The following is a 19,313-nucleotide window of genomic DNA, read 5'->3' as shown; positions in this document are numbered from 1 at the left end:
AATAAGTTATTTGAGTCATTGCAGAGATGCATGAATGCAGCCGTCCAATCTCAAGGGAATCACACACAATATTAATTCTTTTTCCACTGCACCATGAGTTTATTTTCTATACTGTACATTATTTCTGTCAAGGGATGAGACTTTTGCCTATGCAAAGTCAGACCTTACTGTTTTAATTAAATAATTAAATATCAAGTCATGATCATATTTTATTTTGGTAAAATAAGCGTATTAGAGGCCTTTGCCTTTCATATAAGCCACTTCTGATACCAAATGATCAACTATAAGTCAAGTTATTATTTTTTGTTCCTAAAATTTGGATAGGCGACAAAACTTTTTTCAGTTGGTGTATCGTAAATTGAGCCTATTTCTGAAAAAAAGTATCTCTTTGTCTAATGTCTCTTTGATTAGAAAAAAATACTATCCTGTACTTTCTTACAAATAATAGTCACTACTGTTTTTAGCTGTTCTTGTAGAGCTCTTAATAAACTGTTAACCTTCAGTCTAGGCTTGCACAATATTAGAAAAACCTAACATTATGTTATATATCGCAATGTAATCCTGCGATTATATGTTGCGATATGAATACAATTTCACTAGATGACTTGAATATATCTATTTGGAAATAATTTGTTATTTTAGAATGACTGAAATGACACTATAGGGGAGTGTATCTGCAGAAAATACAATAAACAATCTACAAAGAGTCTATCAGTCTATCATTTAGATACACAGTAATTGAATAATCAAATGTAAAGTAATACTGCGATGTTCTCCTTGTGTAAATAATTCAATAAAATTAATCATTACATAAAGTTATACATATCATAAAGTTACATACAGTACAATTTCTTACACCTGAATGCTTTTAAAATCTTTATACTGTCACGGGCCTCAAAAACATATGCAAAAAAAAAAAGAACAATTACAACCCAAACTCAACAATATGCTGCGGTGTGAGTATTGCGAATGATCACATTGTAATATGGATACTGAATATATTGTGCAGCCTTACTCCAGTCTTCTCCTTCGGCGCTAGCATCTAGTTTAAAAGTGCATACAAGCCTGTCGCAGATTTTGTACTTAAGGAAGATTTTCTGAATTATTGTAGTAGAGAGAACTGTAATCCACCGGAGAATGGTTTTGTACTTATACTGTATATTAGCACCCATATTTTAAAAAATGCATGTAATGTTTCGCTGTTTGTGAAACATTACTGCTAAATTACTGTATTTACACCTGATCTGTAATAATGTGACTTGTCTCTCTTTGTGTTTCAGAAAACAGAGGAGGAGACGGCCACACAGGAGTGTGTCTGGCTGTGTGTGGGTTGCCACCACTCCTGTTACTCAAGCTTCAACACACACACACATTCTGCCACAATGTCACGTAGGGAGCGGCCATGGTCAGTTTACAGATCCAACACTTTAGAGCTCGCTTCAGAGATGCTCGGACTGGCATTGGAAGGTAAAGAATACTTGTCTGTGTTGATGTTCTCTTGCATTACATTTTACTTTACATTAGGGGGGTAAACAATATATAAAAATATTTTGAATATTTCAAATAAAATAAATAAATAAGATACATAAATTAGAGCGATGCCAATTATTTTATTTCCGATACGATACCAAATAATTCAAGACAAATATTGTCGATATCGATACCGATATTTCATTGAAATATGTTATTATGTATATTTTACATAACGTTTCTCTTTAAATCACCTTCAGTATTATTATTAAATAAAATGCAACAGACATAATTCCTTTTTTTAACATTTGTTAAAAATCACGCCGCATTGTGGATTAAACACAAATTGGCTATATACAGCTGAAATCAAAATGATTTTGATGATGTTTTGTCGACTTGCAAAACTCGCTGCGTGCTGACACCTCTGCATATAAGTTACACCAGTTGCACATAGAGAGTAACAAGCTTGCGCATGCAAAAGACGCTAAATGTAAATGGCCCCTAACATCTTTATTCTGGGATTAACACTCTAAACATACTTACATAAAGTAAATCTCAAAGCTATTACTGGGGCTCGTTTTTTCTCTGTCACCCAATGCCCCATGCCACCCCCCTGCAAGATGCCGCCCTGGGTGATCGCCCAAATTGCCCATGCCTGAATCCGCCACTTTTTTTCTTTTTTTAAATATTTCCCAAATGATGTTTAACAGAGCAAGGAAATTTTTTTACTGCATGTCTGATAATATTTTTTCTTCTGGAGAAAGTCTTATTTGTTTTATTTTGGCTAAAATAAAAACAGTTTTACATTTTTTTAAAAAACATTTTAAGGTCAATATTAAAGCCCCTTTAAGCTGTATTTTTCCGATAGTCTACAGAACAAACTATTGTTATACAATAACTTCCCTAATTACCCTTACCTGCCTAGTTAACCTAATTAACCTAGTTAAGCCTTTAAATGTCACTTTAAGATGAATTCTAGTGTCTTGAAAAATATCTAGTAAAATATTATGTACTGTCATCATGACAAAGATGAAATAAATCAGTTATTAGAAAATGAGTTATTAAAACTATTATGTTTAGAGATGTAAATTCTATTGGATAAATACTGGCAAAGTAAAACACGTACGCAGCTTGAAGTGGAAAGCGCGAGTATGTCTGCGGTCTGGAGGTATTATAAAGTTGATGATGACAACATTGCCATAGCAAACTGTGAAATACGTAAACTTGGGATTGCCTGCTGGGTTTTAAGTTGAGGTGCTATTTGTTTTTATATTAGACTTTTTTTATATTTACTGTTACACTAAAGTCCAAAAGTGAAGAATTGATGTTATTTATTACTTGATCATTCAAGCTGCCTCACAGAAGTGCTCTGTTTGTTAACAGAGTTGTTGAATGTTAAAATAAGGTAAATTAAATTAAAAATAAGGAACATCCTGGATCTGTTTCTTCGCTCTTCTTTATTCTTTGTTATGTATTATAGAAGTATCGGATCAGGTTTCGGTATCGGTAGATACTTAAAATCAAATGACTCCGACTCAAGGGCAAAAAAACCTAATCAGGAAATCCCTATTAAATAACAATATTTTTATTTGTAATTTGTAATAAAAATTATCAGACCTTTGTAGAATAAAGCAAATTTGAACTTTTTACCCAGACACAAACAGAGAAACTAATGATCAATTTGTTTTTTTTGTTTTTTTATCTCTATACATATTCAGCATTATGCAGCAGCCTTTCACATTTGAAAGAAACCATTAAATCGCTTTCTTTCTCTTTCTCCTATCTATAGGAAACAGTCAAGATCCAGATGAGCCAGTTCTGGAGTTCAGTCTTGGTCAGTCTTTTTTCTCTTTTCTTTAATTGATCACCCACTCAAGATTTATTTTCTAAAGCAGCAAAAATGGCAGCAGAAATGAGCTATTCTCCATTTGCAGCCAAGATTATCAGGCTATCAGGTTCAATCTTTAGTCTGTAAATGACACTGAACAGTAATCTAAATATTTCAGCGAGAGCTCTGCCTCCTACTGTATGCTTATGTGAAGGTAATTGCTAATGCAGCTGCGTTTGGATTAAGTGACTGCTCCTATCTCTCATCCGCTGTAAATAAAGTGCTTTAACCGTGGAGCTCTGATTATGTCTCCGAGAGCCAGCGGGGTTTTAGCTAATAACACTCAAGGTACACTGTAGCTCATTCATATATACAAAGCTTCTTGTGGAAAATTCATGACCCTGAGTGTTGCTTGTGTAGTCTGCAGTGAGCTGACCACACCATCTCTGGACCGGAAACCCAATAGTTTTGTTGCTGTGAGCTGTACGACTCCTCCTCAGGCTTTCTGGACGAAACATGCACAGACGGAGATCATTGAGGTGAGGTGAAAGCATATAATCCGGATTAGAGGAATGGATCATTCCAAAAATGAAAATTGCTTTAACATTTACTCTTTACTTATTTTTATTATTTATTTGAAACCTGTTAAACGTTAGCTTTTTTATTATGGAAGGAACATTACTATGGAAGTCAATGGGTCCAAGCAACCAGCATTCTTTGAAATATCTTCTTTTTGTATTTAACAGAGGAAAGAATCTCAAATAGGTTTTGAACAAGTTAGGGATGAGTAAATGATGATATGTTTTTTGGGGGGAGGTGAATATTCATTTTTTGTAGATTGACACAAAAACACAATTCACAAATTAATTGTTCGCCCAAAGAATAACAATGTGAATTAGCAAAATACCATTATGAATTTTGATTTAACATGAACAATTTAACAATATTTTAATTTAAATTTTTATTATAATCCAATTCTTTGGGGTATGTTTTATTTGTCACTCTTAGATAAAGCTATAAGTTATTCAGAGAACTTTCCAACTTTTAAAAAATATTGATTAAAAAGAAATTATATGAAAGTGAAACGTGAAAGATGAACTCATGGTGACCCATACTTGGAATCTGTGCTCTGCATTTAACCCATCCAAGTGCACACACCCAGCAGTGAACACACAAACTGTGAACACGCATCTGGAGCAGTTATATAAATTAATGAACACTAGTAATATTAATGTATTATGAAAATAAATTAAAAACATCTCTTATACATACTGTACACTTATACAGTACAGTGCATCCAGAAAGTAATTTAATCCATTTTGGAATAAGGCTGTAACATAAAAAAAAATGTGGGGAAAAGGTGAAGTGCTATGAATACTTTCCGGATGCACTGTAAACCAACGTCAAATACTGACATTTATTCGGCAGCTATGGCAACCAAAATCCAACATCTGATAGACGTCAAAGTGGTAACGTCCACACAACGTCAAATTGTAACATCATTAGAATTTGATATTTGGTTATTTTTAGGTTGTGCTGGAAAGTAACCAAAGTGCAATGTCTGTGCGATGTTGGACATTGACGTCGGCCTGACTTTGTGTTCTGACGTCAAACCGATTTTCATTTTCCTGCAAAATGCAGTGTTCCACGACATTGGGGTACAACGTCAATCTGACGTCATGTTGACGTCCTGTGCCTGCTGGGTTATGATCATCATGGCTTTAATTATTTGATCAAATATGTACAGTGGTCTCTCGCTATCACGCAGTTCATCTTTTGCGGCCTCGCAGTTTCGCGGTTTGTTTTCGCTTCTTTTTTTTACAGCGCATTGTGTTCTGCGTCCTGATTGGCTGTATATTGGCATTGTCAATCAATCTTCTCCGTGTCTCATGTACAGTACAGAATGCGTTCAGTTTGCCAAATAACATAAATGTTTGATCGCTAGCTATGTGCCTTTCAACAAGGATGCAAAAAGGGTTGTAACTGTCTGCAGCAAGACCATCGTGAAGGGGATTGCACACCGGATGAGCCACACCATGCAAACATAGGTTTATATCAGGGCACGCACACCAACACCGCAAGTCGGCGGCTCTCTGCGATGCCCAGCTACAACTCATGACACTGTTATTCCATATTTCTGGAATGCTACAGAGCGCCTTTTTTGCGCCTCCAGTGTGTGTTACTTCCAACTGTCATGTGCGCAGCGCATCAGTGTGCGTGCCCTTTAAGAATGGAGTCTGCTTCGCTTTGTGGATCAGTGACTGCAGGAAAAAGAACATTGCGCTGGACGCCAATATTATCCGCACTAAAGCTAAAAAGGTTTATAAACGCTTTTGCTGACAGCGATGAATGTTTGCGCCTGACAACAGGTTTTGATCTTTGGTTTCATTCTATAAAACTGGACTTATTTTTCTACAACAGTGTGAACTTTGAGATTGTGTAAACAAGAGAGAAAAGTGTGAAATTGTTAACGCCTGTCTGAGAAAAGTGTATAAAGTGTGTAGTGACGGGGTTTACAGCTCTAAAACATCTATAATAATTGTAAAAAATAAAGCTGAGTACTTTACGGATTTCACCTATCATGGGTTATTTTTAGAACGTAACTCCGGTGATAAACGAGGGACCACTGTAGTTAAAAAGTAACACTGAAATATTATAATAACACGGTTTTCTGTTTTGTTGGAAATGGAAGAATGTAGCGCATTAGTATCTGATGTTTAACCATAGAAGGAATGCATATACAACAAACAAGGTGAACACAGTAATAAATCATGGAACTGGTTGTTGTTGTTATTTTGAAAAGTTTAAATATGACCAATTTGATTATGAACCAAGAAAATATGATCAACGACATCAACGATTGGAATAATTTTTGCATTTTTATTATACATAAAATTAGTAAAAATCTGTATTATTACGATTTTTCTTTTTGTTACGTTGTATATGTACATTTTTTTATTATAACTTGTGGATTGGTATTCCAAGAATCAAGTTCAAGATTAAGTTCAAATTTAGGTCACAATTAAACTGAAAATCTATATTTTTACACAACCCTAGTTATCTAGAGTTTAACATTTGCGATCACCCAAGATTTTTCGTCATTAATTCAACAATGTGGACTGATCGGGATGACTAAGCGAAGCAAACGTTTTGACCTCTGTTTTGCAGGGTACAAATAATCCCATGTTCCTCAGCAGCGTGGCTTTCTTCCAAGACTCCCACATTAACCAGCACACACAGGTCAAGCTCTCTGTGTATGATGTGAAAGATCGCTCGCAAGGAACGGTGAGATACAGATACCACGCACAACAAAATAGACTGGCAGTAAGCTCTGAATATCCTGCTTTGTCTTTCTCTTCTGAATCTATATTGTATTTCTTTCTTTTGTCTCTTTCTAGATGTACCTCCTTGGCTCAGCCATGTTCCCAGTGAAGGAGCTTCTGCAGGAAAAGAACCACAGACTTAATTTACCTCTCAGGTGATATATCTGTATTTGAAGTACACTGTATTTAAAATGTATTTGATAGTATGGTACAGTATGTCTCCTTAAAGCCAGGCTTACTCTTGTGTTTAGCTGCATAAAACACCCTAAGGGTAATTTTCCCCTTATAGCTGCCATTATGTTTCCATTAAACTTAATGATGTTGCATAAAATAACTCTTAAATCCTACTTAAGTGTTTCTGTCAGTGAAATTTCATAGAGATTTTACAATTTCCCCCAAAGTCTGCATGAACTGCAATTTGCAGAGACTTTTATTTCAGAATGTTAATGTACTGCCAACTGAAACGGAATAGGGTCAGGGCTTTCTTTTGCATATCATTCCCTCAAAGTAAACTTAAAGGTTCTTTTGAAATTAAAATAATAGATGTTAGTTTAAGTCTGTTAGTTTGTGCTGTAAAACTGTGAGAAAATTCTCATTTAGAAAATATAAAATTAATATAAACATGCAAAGCTTGCAGTTTGTGACTTCCGCCTAAATGGATCAAAGATTTTTCTTCACATCACCTCATACTTCAGATTCTCATTAAATCATGACCAATCAAATGCTCTCTAGTATCTGACATGTCCCGCCCCCTCCAAGACGCTTCTCATTTGCTTTTCAGTTGATGGGCTCAACCACTCTCACTGGTAGAGCTGTGATAAAACGAAATGCTATTGGCTGTTTTATTTTAAAGGGGTGGAGCTACCCTACTATATCATTCACTTTTGGAATAGCATTGTGAGCCAGCAAAATAAACCTTGTAAATTTTAATTTGAAGCGGATTTTAAGTGTCTATTTTTCTATTTATTAATCTGTCGATTATTTTTTCGAATAATCGCTGAATCAGATTTTTTTAAAAATTAAAAAAGAAGAAGAAAAGCCAACCCTTTATTCAAAAAAGCTCACCCCGGAACTGTTATAATAATAATATTAATAATAAAAAAAACTAACTAGTAACTAAGTAGTTTTGTCCTGTTTTCTATCCAAATATAGATTTTTTTTTTAATCAAGTTTAAAAATGATGAAGATTGGAAATTATGTCTCAATACCTCAATACCTCAAAATTGAGTGTTTTGATTAAAACAAGCAAAAATAATTACCAATTGGGTAAGAAAAATAATCTTCATGAGATATAATCTCAAACAGAAGATTTGGGCATCACTTAATTTTCTCATGCCATTTTCTTGTCTAGCCTTGATGTAAGATTTTTTTCAGGTATTTGGACTGGAAATGAGACGAAATTATCAAGTAAGAAAAGTTTTTTTGCAGTGTAGCTATATATGACAACAGATGGAAAAATGAATGATCCAAAAAAAGGCGAGTGAATAAAAAGGTCTCTTTGCAATTTGCATTGCAAGACTAAAGTAACTATACCACCGATGTTTTACTACTGCTATTAACCCTTTCACTGGTCAGTTTAAAACATTCTATCTGGCCCCGGGAGTGAGTTTTTCCGTGGTGTAGTGTGGACGTGGATCATTTTCATTCTAAAATGCCGTTTTAAAACTAAAGCTTATTAGAGTAAACGTTTATTAGAGTAAACTTATTAGAGTAAATGTTTCAGTCTTGGGTGAACTATCCTTTTAAGATTCAGCTTCTAGAACAGTCTGTCTTATCACCGAAAAGGACCGCAAGCATATGCAGTTTGAATGTATTGGCATCTGTTGTCTCTTTTTTTCCCACAGGTCAGCAGAAAACAAGCATGTGGGTAGTATTACAGTCATCGCCTGGCAGCTCGAGGAGAAGAGAGATCATCACACACCCATCAAACAATTGCAAGACTCCATCAATGGCAGGGTGAGCCTGACTGTGGCACAACATCCCAACCTACAGCACATTTGTTCACTAGCTTAACTTATTCTGACATATTCTTGATTTGTTCTCAATGTTGATACAGACTGTCCTCCCTGTGGATGAGAGCCTGACAGAATCTGTGGGAGTCCGTGCAAAATACGCCTCTCTGTGGAAAGACTCATTTCTACGATCTGGTAAGAATGTCAGCCAATAGAAGAATGACTTGTTTGGTGTGATGGAAATGCACTGTAAGGCCAAATGTGTGAAAGGCGGAAAACTGTAGGATTGATTTCAAAGGTGCAAATTTCACTGTTTTTGGATGAGATGATTCACTGCACATGTCAAATTGGTTCACACCAAATGCAAATTGAAGTATTTGTTTATTGATTACATATGAAGTCGATGCAAACTGGGTTGCTCGAATGAAATCGCATCTTTCACGCAAGTTCAAGATATTCAAGTCGAGTGTAAAATTGGTACAAGGTGAAAAGATTCCCACAAGTAATCTAGAGTGATTGACGCGGTGCTTTACGTTTGGTGTGAACCCAGCATTATTAAGTCCATGCAGATTTATATTGTGTTGACTATAAACTCTCATAATGCGTGTTTGTACACTACCTGACGAAAGTCTTGTCGCCTATCCAAGTTTTAGGATCAACAAATATTAACTTGACTACTAGTTGATCATTTGGTAACAGAAGTGGCTAATATGAATGGCAAAGGCCTCTAGATTACGCTTATTTTACCAAAATGAAATATGATCATGCTGTGATTTTTATTTATTTAATTAGGACAGTAAATATCGTGTATGACTTCCATGAGCTTGGAGAAGTGCATCCACACATCTCTGCAATGACTCGAATAACTTATTATTAAAGTCATCTGGAATGGCAAAGTAGGCGTTCTTGCAGGAATTCCACTTCATGAAGATTATTTGGATTCATCTTCAATACCTCCTCCATCTTACCCCAGACATGCTCAATAATGTTCATGTCTGGTGATGGGGCTGGCCAATCCTGGAGCTCCTTGGCCTTCTTTGCTTTTAGGAACTTTGATGTTTAGGCTGAAGTATGAGAAGGAGCACTATCCTGCTGAAGAGTTTGCCCTCTCCTGTGGTTTTTAATGTAATGGGCAGCACAAACGTCTTTGATACCTCAGGCTGTTGATGTTTCCGTCCACTCTGCAGATCTTTGCACACTATACTAAATGTAACCCTAAACCTGATTTTTCCTCTGCCAAACTTGACTGATTTCTGTGGGAATTTTGGGTCCATGCGGGTTCCAATAGGTCTTTTGCAGTATTTGTGAGGATTGGGATGCAGTTCAACAGATGATTCATTGGAAAAATCTTCCTTCTGCCATTTTTCGAAATGATCAACTAGAAGTCAAGTTATTAGTTGCTCTTACAACTGGGATCGATGACAAGACTTTTGTCAGGTAGTGTATTGCGATGCAGCTCGCAATTAGGTTTTTTGTTTTTTCATAGTTTTGCTTCTATGAAATGGGACAGAGTTTGGGAGAAAAGTAATCATTTGTGCCTGGTGATATTGGTCTTTGTTATTTAGGCTACTTTAATGGGAGTGGTTTGGGTTTCTTTACAAAGTTGATTTTTTTAATCAGGCAGCGTTACTGAAGTCTTCAGTGTCAGTTTTCTTTAGAAATCAAACTTTTATATGCTGATTCATTGTTCTCAAGTTAAAAACATCTTAACATTTTTGATGAAACAAACAGTAAATGTATTCATTTTAGAATTAATTAACTTCATTCATTTAAAATATATACATTTTGATTTATTAATAGCTATGTTTCCATCTAAAAATGTGAATTAAATGTATGCTTTTTATTTAAAACTGGAATATCGCATAAAAGACAATAAGTGAATAAAGCAGCGTTTTCATCCAATGAGTCAAAGAGAACAAAATCGTCATTTCCTGATTAACTGGCGCCAAATATCAAAAGTAAAAATGGAATTTATTGAGGTCGGAGAAGCTGCGTGAATCTTTTCTTTATTTAATAAATTACTTGCACCTCAGAAGACAATGCGGACACAGAGTAAACACGTGGTGGCGTTTGAAAGCATCAGACGTGGAGTACAGATTCTCTTGACAGTTCTGGAGGTTATTAGTAATATGATATGTAGGGATTATTTACAGTTTTAACCCAAAGAATGACCAGTCTGTCAGATGAAGAAGAGCCGGAGTCAGTGATTGAAATAAATACTGAAGATAGTTTACAGTTTCATTAGCAGAAGCCAGCTTCAACACTCGCAATGAGTTCCTAGGCCGCTCTGCTTAAAATCATAAATCAACATCAATTATACTCTCACATAACTTCATTAACTGCGTCATACATACAGTATAGGTGTTTTAATGTGAGAATTTCCACGTGGGTGCGTGCGTACAATTCTGAACAATATCTTAAGCATATAAACTTCAGACATCCACTAGACTGTTTAGAGCTGACTCCAGACCTGTTTCTTACCCAAGGCTGAGTGTACTTTCAGCCGTCTTTATCAAAACTGGTTAAAAACCGGTATAATCTACATTCAGGCAGTTATATTCTTACTGCACAAAGTCTATCTTGAATAAAAAGTCCAATCACTTTAAACAGAATTAACACAATATAATAATAATAATAATAATAATAATAATAATAATAATAATAATAATAATAATAATAATAATAATAATAATAATAATATCGAAATCACTTTAGACAGTATTAACACGTAGCAATACAAATAGGAAAATAGTTGTACAGTTGTTTTCAATCATCAAGCCCTTCAGTTCCACTCGAGGTCTCCATGACCTCTGACCTAATTTAGTGGCTCCTGAAAACAGTTACAAAAAGACAGGCAAAATGCACTGAACATTATTATATTAAGTAATGTGTTAACTTCATTAGTTATTCAAATAATCATATTAGTAACGTAATTAGAAAAAGGATAAATGTTAATCCATGCTTTGACGGATTGGAAAGCAGAAATCTGAATCCATCAGATAACATTAATACTGAAACGGTTAAGGCGTTTTAGAATGACCAAAACAACAATTCAGATGTTTTACAATGTGCTCAGCCATTTTTATCATCATGTGATCTCTTATAACAAAATCACATGATTTTTTTAATGCTTCTATCGGAATTTGTTCAGTAAAAGTGTTTCCATCATATTTTTTGTGCATCTTTTCTAAAATAAAAATAAATATTTATACTTTTCTAAAATTAAAAGTTTATCCTACTCAGTTATGCGGATATGTTTTTATGCGCATTGCATCTTGCCGTTTTTATGCGCATATCCAAAATGCGCATAAAAATAGGTGGATGGAAACATAGCTAATGTTAAAGTCCTTATAGTCCTATTTGACAATGCATGGCTGCTAATGTGATGGCTGCAAATTAAAAAAAAATTATCAATAATCTTACATATCCTGAACTTTTGAACAGTATTTCACAGTAACTGTCTAGGTAAGAGATACAAATGCAGTAAGAACTCTGTTATCATTTAGTGACATTTTAAAAGGTTTTTGTATATTGCCATTTATGAATCATTCACAGCTATTTAATTATCGTTTTGAAAAAGTTTGGCAAGCAATTTATTTTGTAGCAAAATTTGCACATCGTAATTATCCTTAATAATAAGTGATGAGGTACATTTGTGCATCCTTGCTCTTAAAAAGAAGCATTGAGCACCACTGTACAATGCTTAATGACTCCATAGGAAATATTGACAGAGACATTACAGCTACTAAGAATAACATATGATAATTGTGTTTTATTGTTGTAATAGTGCTTTCCCCAAGCTCAAGGCCACTTAGTTCCATTTTTATTGACAGAAGTGAAATCCAGAGCCTGGTCATAATGTTGTAAAAGTGCACAAATTCAGTTTTAATGCCACGGCCTGGCACAATTGATTTGTCTTCACAGTTTAATTGTGTTTTTGTGTCTCAGTGTTTGGTGGCACCATGTCACGGATGTACCGTTTTCCAACTACTGATGGGAATCATTTACGAATCCTGGAACAGATGGCTGAAAGTGTCCTGTCACTTAATGTCCCACGACAGTTCGTCAAACTCTTACTGGAAGAGGATTCAGCAAGGTGTCTTTCATGATCTTAGAAATACACTCTGAGTAGCATGCACGGTGATCATTTTATTTATATGGGTGTGATGGAGATATGGTTTCCTTAAATTTGTCATATTTTAAGTTATCCTAACAGGAGTTAATGAGCAAGCAAGGGTCTGTTCTAGTGGTGTAAAGGAAACAGAAGTCCACTTTTAGTACATAGCTCGGTTTTGGGGTCATGGTTCACTACTGGTATGGTACAACAGGAATAATAACAAATCCTGTCAATCCTGTTTTCTGTCAACACGGCCACCATCTATTATAATGTCTGTAGGTACTGCCACTCTCAGTTCAGGATTTGCTTAAATACATAAGTGTGTGAAGTATCATAAGCAATGTATCAAAATTTTACAGATTTCCTGAAATAAACTTTGTGTTTTGGGATTATCGTAGCGCAGCTCTTTGATAATGAACTGAACTCCCCTTCATCTATTGGATGAACACAATATGTAGCATATACCTCTTTCTTTTTCTACTTTGGAGAAGAGAGAAGAGAACAAAATGTCACTGCTTGAACTGACTCTGAAGTGTTTTGCGTTTTTTCGTAACTAATTAAGACGCATCGGACTCAGTGTGCAAGGTTTGTGTATTTGATGAATTTTTTGCATATAAATACAAAAAAAACGCATACGAAAATTTCTGACTTCAGTGTGCAAAGACTAAGGTTGGGCGATGTCGACCAATTTGGGATTGTACAATGTCTAATGTGAAACATCTCAATGGACGATGGCATCGTCATCATAGGCGGAGGTGAATTAATTATTTATGAATAATTAATGAATTCATAACGAATTAATTATTTGTAGCCTACCGTTTCAACTGCCTGACCCACATGGTCTTTGTTTTACACATAACCAAATCATAAATAAATAAAGATAAGTTACACACAAATCACCACCTGCTGTTTGTGTTGCTCTGCAATAACACTTCCGAAACACTAGCTGGCAGCGGGTTTTCATGTTCCTGTGTGTAGAGTTTCTTCATAGGGGTTTTGTTTTTTCTAAATGCTACCTTAATGTACAAGAAGCTAAAAGATTGCTCAGATTCAGTAAGCTTCAAGCTGAAATCTGTTTTAATGAAAATGCTAGCACTGAATGGAGGTTCATTTATAACAGCGGGTGTAGTGGATGCTCATGTTCAATCTTGTGCGTGTATGTAGAGAAAGGATTGTACCGAATCATATATTTCTGTTGTTTTTCTACGTAAACACGGTTGATGGATGTGCGTGACCACTTGCGTCTTCTGCAGCGCCTCACACACGGGTACCAGGTTTTTAGATGCCATGTCAAAATAAAAATAAAAAAGTTCAACATTTACACACAGTGGCGCTCATTACTGTCAGTTACACAGCAGTAGACCAATTAGAAGAACTCAAAGGCAGGACAAAAGTTGTGAGCTTCTGTGTACCAAGTTGACAGTGGAAACATGTAGAAACCGTTTCTTTGAGTGTTTTTTAGTTGCTAAGATGTGTTCTTTTTGAATTGCTGCTAAGTTGTTGTATTGATGTGATCTTTTCTACCTAACTGCAATGACTGGATTGGCATATTTAGACTAAGTGTGTTCATCGTAGAAGTGTGAGAATGGCTAGAATACAGTATACCATTACACCCCTAGTTTGTTCACTTCCTTGGTACTTGGTTCCTTGTTCAATCTTATGGTACGTTTACATGATATTGATGTAGCCAAAAAAGGATAGGTTTTTCCCCTTGCATTTTAAAAAAGTTCTACAAGAGATTTTCAAGACAATTTGATTTACACATCTGAGATGTGATTTACACATCAAAAATGCTGTATTACATATGCCAGACCATTATTTGCTGCTGTCACCTTGTTAGTAAACAGTACCTGTTGTTTATGGGAGAAACTAAACTTTTCAAAACTTTCAAGAAAAAATTGAAGCTTCGAAACAATTGAACCAATTTCTTCACAAAATGAATCACTGCTTGGGTGCTTGGGACCCCTGGTGACACCACGAAACATGCATTAGAATTGACTTGTTTAAAAATATTGCAAGCTTTTAATTGAAAGTATAACCTATAAGTGCACTTAGCTTATCATAAAAGTTTAAGTGTCTGCATATGCATTCTTTTATACATTTGAAGGCTTTCATGAATTGTTTGTTCCATAGTGGGCTCTTCTAAAAAGTCCAATAAGAGACTATTCACTATTATTAACTATTATTTCTTTTCAATATGCAAATGTCTCATTAAAACCTCTACAAACTTGTCAAACTGATCTGAGATCAGGTATAAACTATGAAACCTGATTTGCCACTGGGGTGAAAACGAACAAACAAGTGTTTATAGATAGTTTTATAATTTTGATCTCCACTGTATGTCTGATGAGAGCGTCTTGACATGATTTTGTGTTGTTATGCTGGTAGGGTATCTGAGTTGGAGGAGTTGGGAGAATTATCACCGTGTTGGGAGAATCTCAGGCGGCAGATTGTCACGCAGTACCAAAGCATCCTTCTGTCCTATCAGGACACACGCTCTGACCTGCAGGACTACAAAGGTCAGTCTGCACTTTAAGTTTGCATGAGGTGTTTCTGTTTTGTTATACATAAATCCTTTCAAAAGCTTTAGAAATTCAGTACTTCAGCACAGGAGCAATGAAAATAGAAACATACTGTATGATAAATTCAGAGATGTTAGACTACATAAATTGCCTGAGATTTAAAGTTTCATTTAGGATTTATAAATAAATTTTCATTTTAAATGTAAAAAAAGTGACAATTTCAAATTTTTAAATATATATCAGTCATTTGTGGATTAATTATTCAATCTAGCTTGATTACATAAGTATCTTCAATCCCTAAAGCCAATCACTACATTGATAACTATTAAGAAACTGCAAATTAGGAGTTTATTAAGGCAAAAGGCATAGTTAATGGTTTGTTAATAGCAAGAATTTTGCCTTAAAATAAAGCGTGACCAACAAAAAGAATACATAATCAAATAAGCCTAATTTGTATCAGGTCAGTTTCATTTATTTTAAGTCATGTTAACTATTAAGCACTGAAAGCAATATAACACTCATATACTCATGTAATCACTTAAAAAATAAACTAAAGGCTAAGGTGACAGCACCGAGACTCAAATGCATTTGGCAGGACTTGGACTTTATGTGAAAAAGCCTGTCATATTTTATTGAAAATATAATGCTTAAAAATGATTTAGAGTAAAACGGTAATAAGTCTGAAAAGATAAAGCCACAAACTGCAATGCAAAACACAGCTTTTGGCCAAATTTGGGGCCTGTAATATATTAAACCACTAGGAGGAGAAGACGGAATAATAATAAAAATAATAATAATATTTTTAGATGATAATGACTATGACAGATGGTAGTTTTCGATGACCAACAATTAGTGTTGGATAAGTTACTTTAAAAAAAAAAGTTAATACTTTCTAATTATTTGATTAACATTGTATTAAAATTACTTACCAATTACTTTGTCCAAAAAGTAATTATTTATTTACCCAGTAATAATTAAGTTATTTGGCTAGTATTACATAATATCCCTATTAATCTCAATGCGTAGACAACATAAAGTCAATTATTTTATTTCTTAGAATTTGAGTTAAACAGGGCCTTTTACATTTACCTAATAAACTTAAACAATTACATGTATAAAAATAGAAAACATTTCAAGCACTATATTTTAAGCATACCATATAGTCATAAATTTCTTTCTCAATTCATCTTTTCCTACAGTAAGCATGTGCAATTGTCCTTCGCAAATAACCATTAGTTGAAAAATAGAATTAAGCAAAAAATACAGTGTATACAGACCTGTTGAATTTATGTACAGTATTTACGGCTAATACTTTGTGTAACTATGAATAAATTACCTAAAAGTAATCCCTTACTTTACTCTTTCAGTGCTTACAGTAAGTAGTTTAATTACCTTATCTAGTTACTTTTTAACTAATTAACCCAAAACTATTCAATTACTATGCAATATAAACAATAAACTATACAAAAAACTATACAATTCTATATAAGATTCTCCAGTAACCTGGATGACTAAGAATAGTACACTTTTTTAATAGTTTTTTTTATTAAGCAGACACTTGAATAACAGTAAGTACATGATATGTGAAGTATATCATATAAAAGTATAATCTGCTGGTTTTAAACATACAGAGTAATAATGGAATGCAGTTATGTAAACAACCATATCATAAAAATAGTACACATTTTTTACTTTGTATGGATGGTGAAGTGGTGTCGAGATTCTTTCTATCTCTGTCTCTTTCAGGTCCGTCATTTAAAGCCAGTAATCTGAAAGCAGAGAGGAAGTTGGAATTTATGCCCACCAACCTCCACGTGCAGAGGATGAGGGTTCAGGATGAGTCTGGCTGTGGTTAGATCTTTTTTCTTCTCCTTCTTTATTTTATTCTGTGGACATCTTTCATTAGTCATCTTCTGCGTTTGGACTGCTTTTGTCACATGTCACTTTTGTACCACTTATGTTCCTGTCCACTTTGGTGTATGTGAGTGAATCCTTGCAGTCCGTAGGAGGTGTTATTCAGAATTTAACAGTTAGATAAGCTCACATACAGACGTTTTCATGCATTCAGCACAAAAATACATGTGGACATTAGCTGTTCTTTTAGATTTGATCCACAGTCTTGCTGTTACAATTCCTGTAGTTCTATTGGAAATAGTATAATAATAATAATAATAATAATAATAACAATGGAGGTAATACGAGATGTAATATTCTGTTTTATTGGTTAAATTACTGTAGTTTGTGTGCTAAAAACAAAAGTCTTTTGAAGGTAATCTTTATACATTATATGTATATATACAGTTGGAGGCAAATCTATTAGTTAAGTTTGTTAAGTTATTGATTATTAGTTTGATAATTAGTTAAACCCTAATTATCAGTCACCGACACCGACACACTTGTGCACCGACACATCAGTTACACCTGAATAACGTTTTGTTTGATTCTGAATTTATACATTCTAAATATAGTCATTCATTCATTCATTTTCTTTTCAGCTTAGTCCCTTTATTAATCTGGGGTCGCCACAGCGGAATGAACCGCCAGCTTATTCAGCACATGTTTTACGCAACGGATGCTCTTGAAGCTGCAACCCATCTCTGGGAAACATCCATACACACTCATTCCCACTCATACACTACGGACAATTTAGCATACCCGATTCACCTGTACCGCATGTCTTTGAACTGGTGGAGGGCTGCAGTGATGGTTGACTTTCTACAACTTTCTTCCCATCTTCTGACTGCATCTCTGGAGCTCAGCCATAGTCATATTTGGGTTCTTCTTTACCTATGATGGAGGCCACTGTGATCTTAGGAACTTTAAGTGCAACAGAATTTTTTTGTAAGCTTGGCCAGATCTGTGCCTTGCCACAATTCTGTCTCTGAGCTCTTCAGGCAGTTCCTTTGACCTCATGATTCTCATTTGCTCTGACATGTATTGTAAGCTGTACGATCTTAAACAGACAGGTGTGTGGCTTTCCTAATCAAGTCCAATCAGTATAATCAAACACAGCTGGACTCAAATGAAGCTGTACAAGGAGTAAAAAATCTAAAGGGGTCTGAATACTTTCCCCACCCACTGTAGATCTGCATGTACTATTAAATAATCATTGCTCAATTCTACACCACAAAAACAAACTACTCTATGTCAATATTAAGAACTTGCTTTTCGTCAATGTAGTTTTATGCTTACACAATGTATTTGTTATACATTATGGTTATTTGTGTGAAGTGTGAACTGGATGTGTCTGTGTGTGTTTGTTGACCTAGATCACACCTATGATGTGGTGACGATCGGGGCCCCTGCAGCTCACTGTCAGGGTTTCAAAAGCGGTGGTCTACGGAAACTCTTGCAGAAATTTGAAGAGGCAAAGAAAGTGTAAGTTGGCCTGGCTTTGCAAAACGTAAACCATGTTCTGCATGTGTGTGTATGCATCTGTATGCATGTGAAGCTAAAGCTATCATGCTATCATTATTTGTGGTGATAAGTTAAGCCACAGACAGCATTTTTGTTGCATATCTGTTTGGCTAACCAGTTCTCTGGTACAGTTTCACCTAAAAAGATTTGATAAGTTTTCTTGTGCTTTAATATGTGTCCACATAATATATTTGTAGTTCACCCAAACTGAAAATTCTGTCATCATTTACTCACCCTTCATTTGGTAAAAAAAAAAAAAAAAAAAAAAAAAAAAAAAAAAATATATATATATATATATATATATATATATATATATATATATATATATATATATATATATATATATACTGTATATATATAAATATATAAATATGACAGTCTTTCTTCTGTTGAACACCAAAGAAGATTGTTTGGGGAAAGCTGGAGACTGATAATTATTTACTTCCATGGTATTTGTTTTTCTTATTGTGGAAGTCAATAATTACAGGTTTTCAGCCTTTAATATTCAGCAGAATAAAGAAAGTCAGGTAACACTTCACTTGAAGTGGGGGTTCATAAGACAAACATTTATAATCATGACTTGTCATTTCAAAAAATGTAAAAATATATTATATATTTTTGATGAAATAATGACTGTTTTGGTCTATTTAAGTAGCGAAAATAGATCCAATGAATCCGAACAAA

General features: G+C 34.6%; 1 protein-coding gene across 1 annotated transcript in view; it reads left to right on the top strand.

The window, feature by feature from the left end:
* Window positions 1-19,313, top strand: part of inpp4ab (inositol polyphosphate-4-phosphatase type I Ab) — a 110,710-nt gene that overhangs the window by 45,845 nt on the left and 45,552 nt on the right. Inside the window, 11 exon segments of the mRNA XM_056459690.1 lie at window positions 1,281-1,467; window positions 3,260-3,304; window positions 3,719-3,837; window positions 6,467-6,583; window positions 6,697-6,776; window positions 8,466-8,577; window positions 8,678-8,768; window positions 12,522-12,669; window positions 15,079-15,209; window positions 16,959-17,063; window positions 18,482-18,590. Coding sequence (XP_056315665.1) covers window positions 1,383-1,467; window positions 3,260-3,304; window positions 3,719-3,837; window positions 6,467-6,583; window positions 6,697-6,776; window positions 8,466-8,577; window positions 8,678-8,768; window positions 12,522-12,669; window positions 15,079-15,209; window positions 16,959-17,063; window positions 18,482-18,590 — 1,142 coding nt within the window. The 5' untranslated portion in view covers window positions 1,281-1,382.

Source organism: Danio aesculapii, chromosome 6, assembly GCF_903798145.1.
Source record: "Danio aesculapii chromosome 6, fDanAes4.1, whole genome shotgun sequence".
Lineage (NCBI taxonomy): Eukaryota > Metazoa > Chordata > Actinopteri > Cypriniformes > Danionidae > Danio > Danio aesculapii.
The sequence above is the reverse complement of the archived record's forward strand: the minus strand, read 5'-3'. Positions and strand labels throughout refer to the sequence as shown.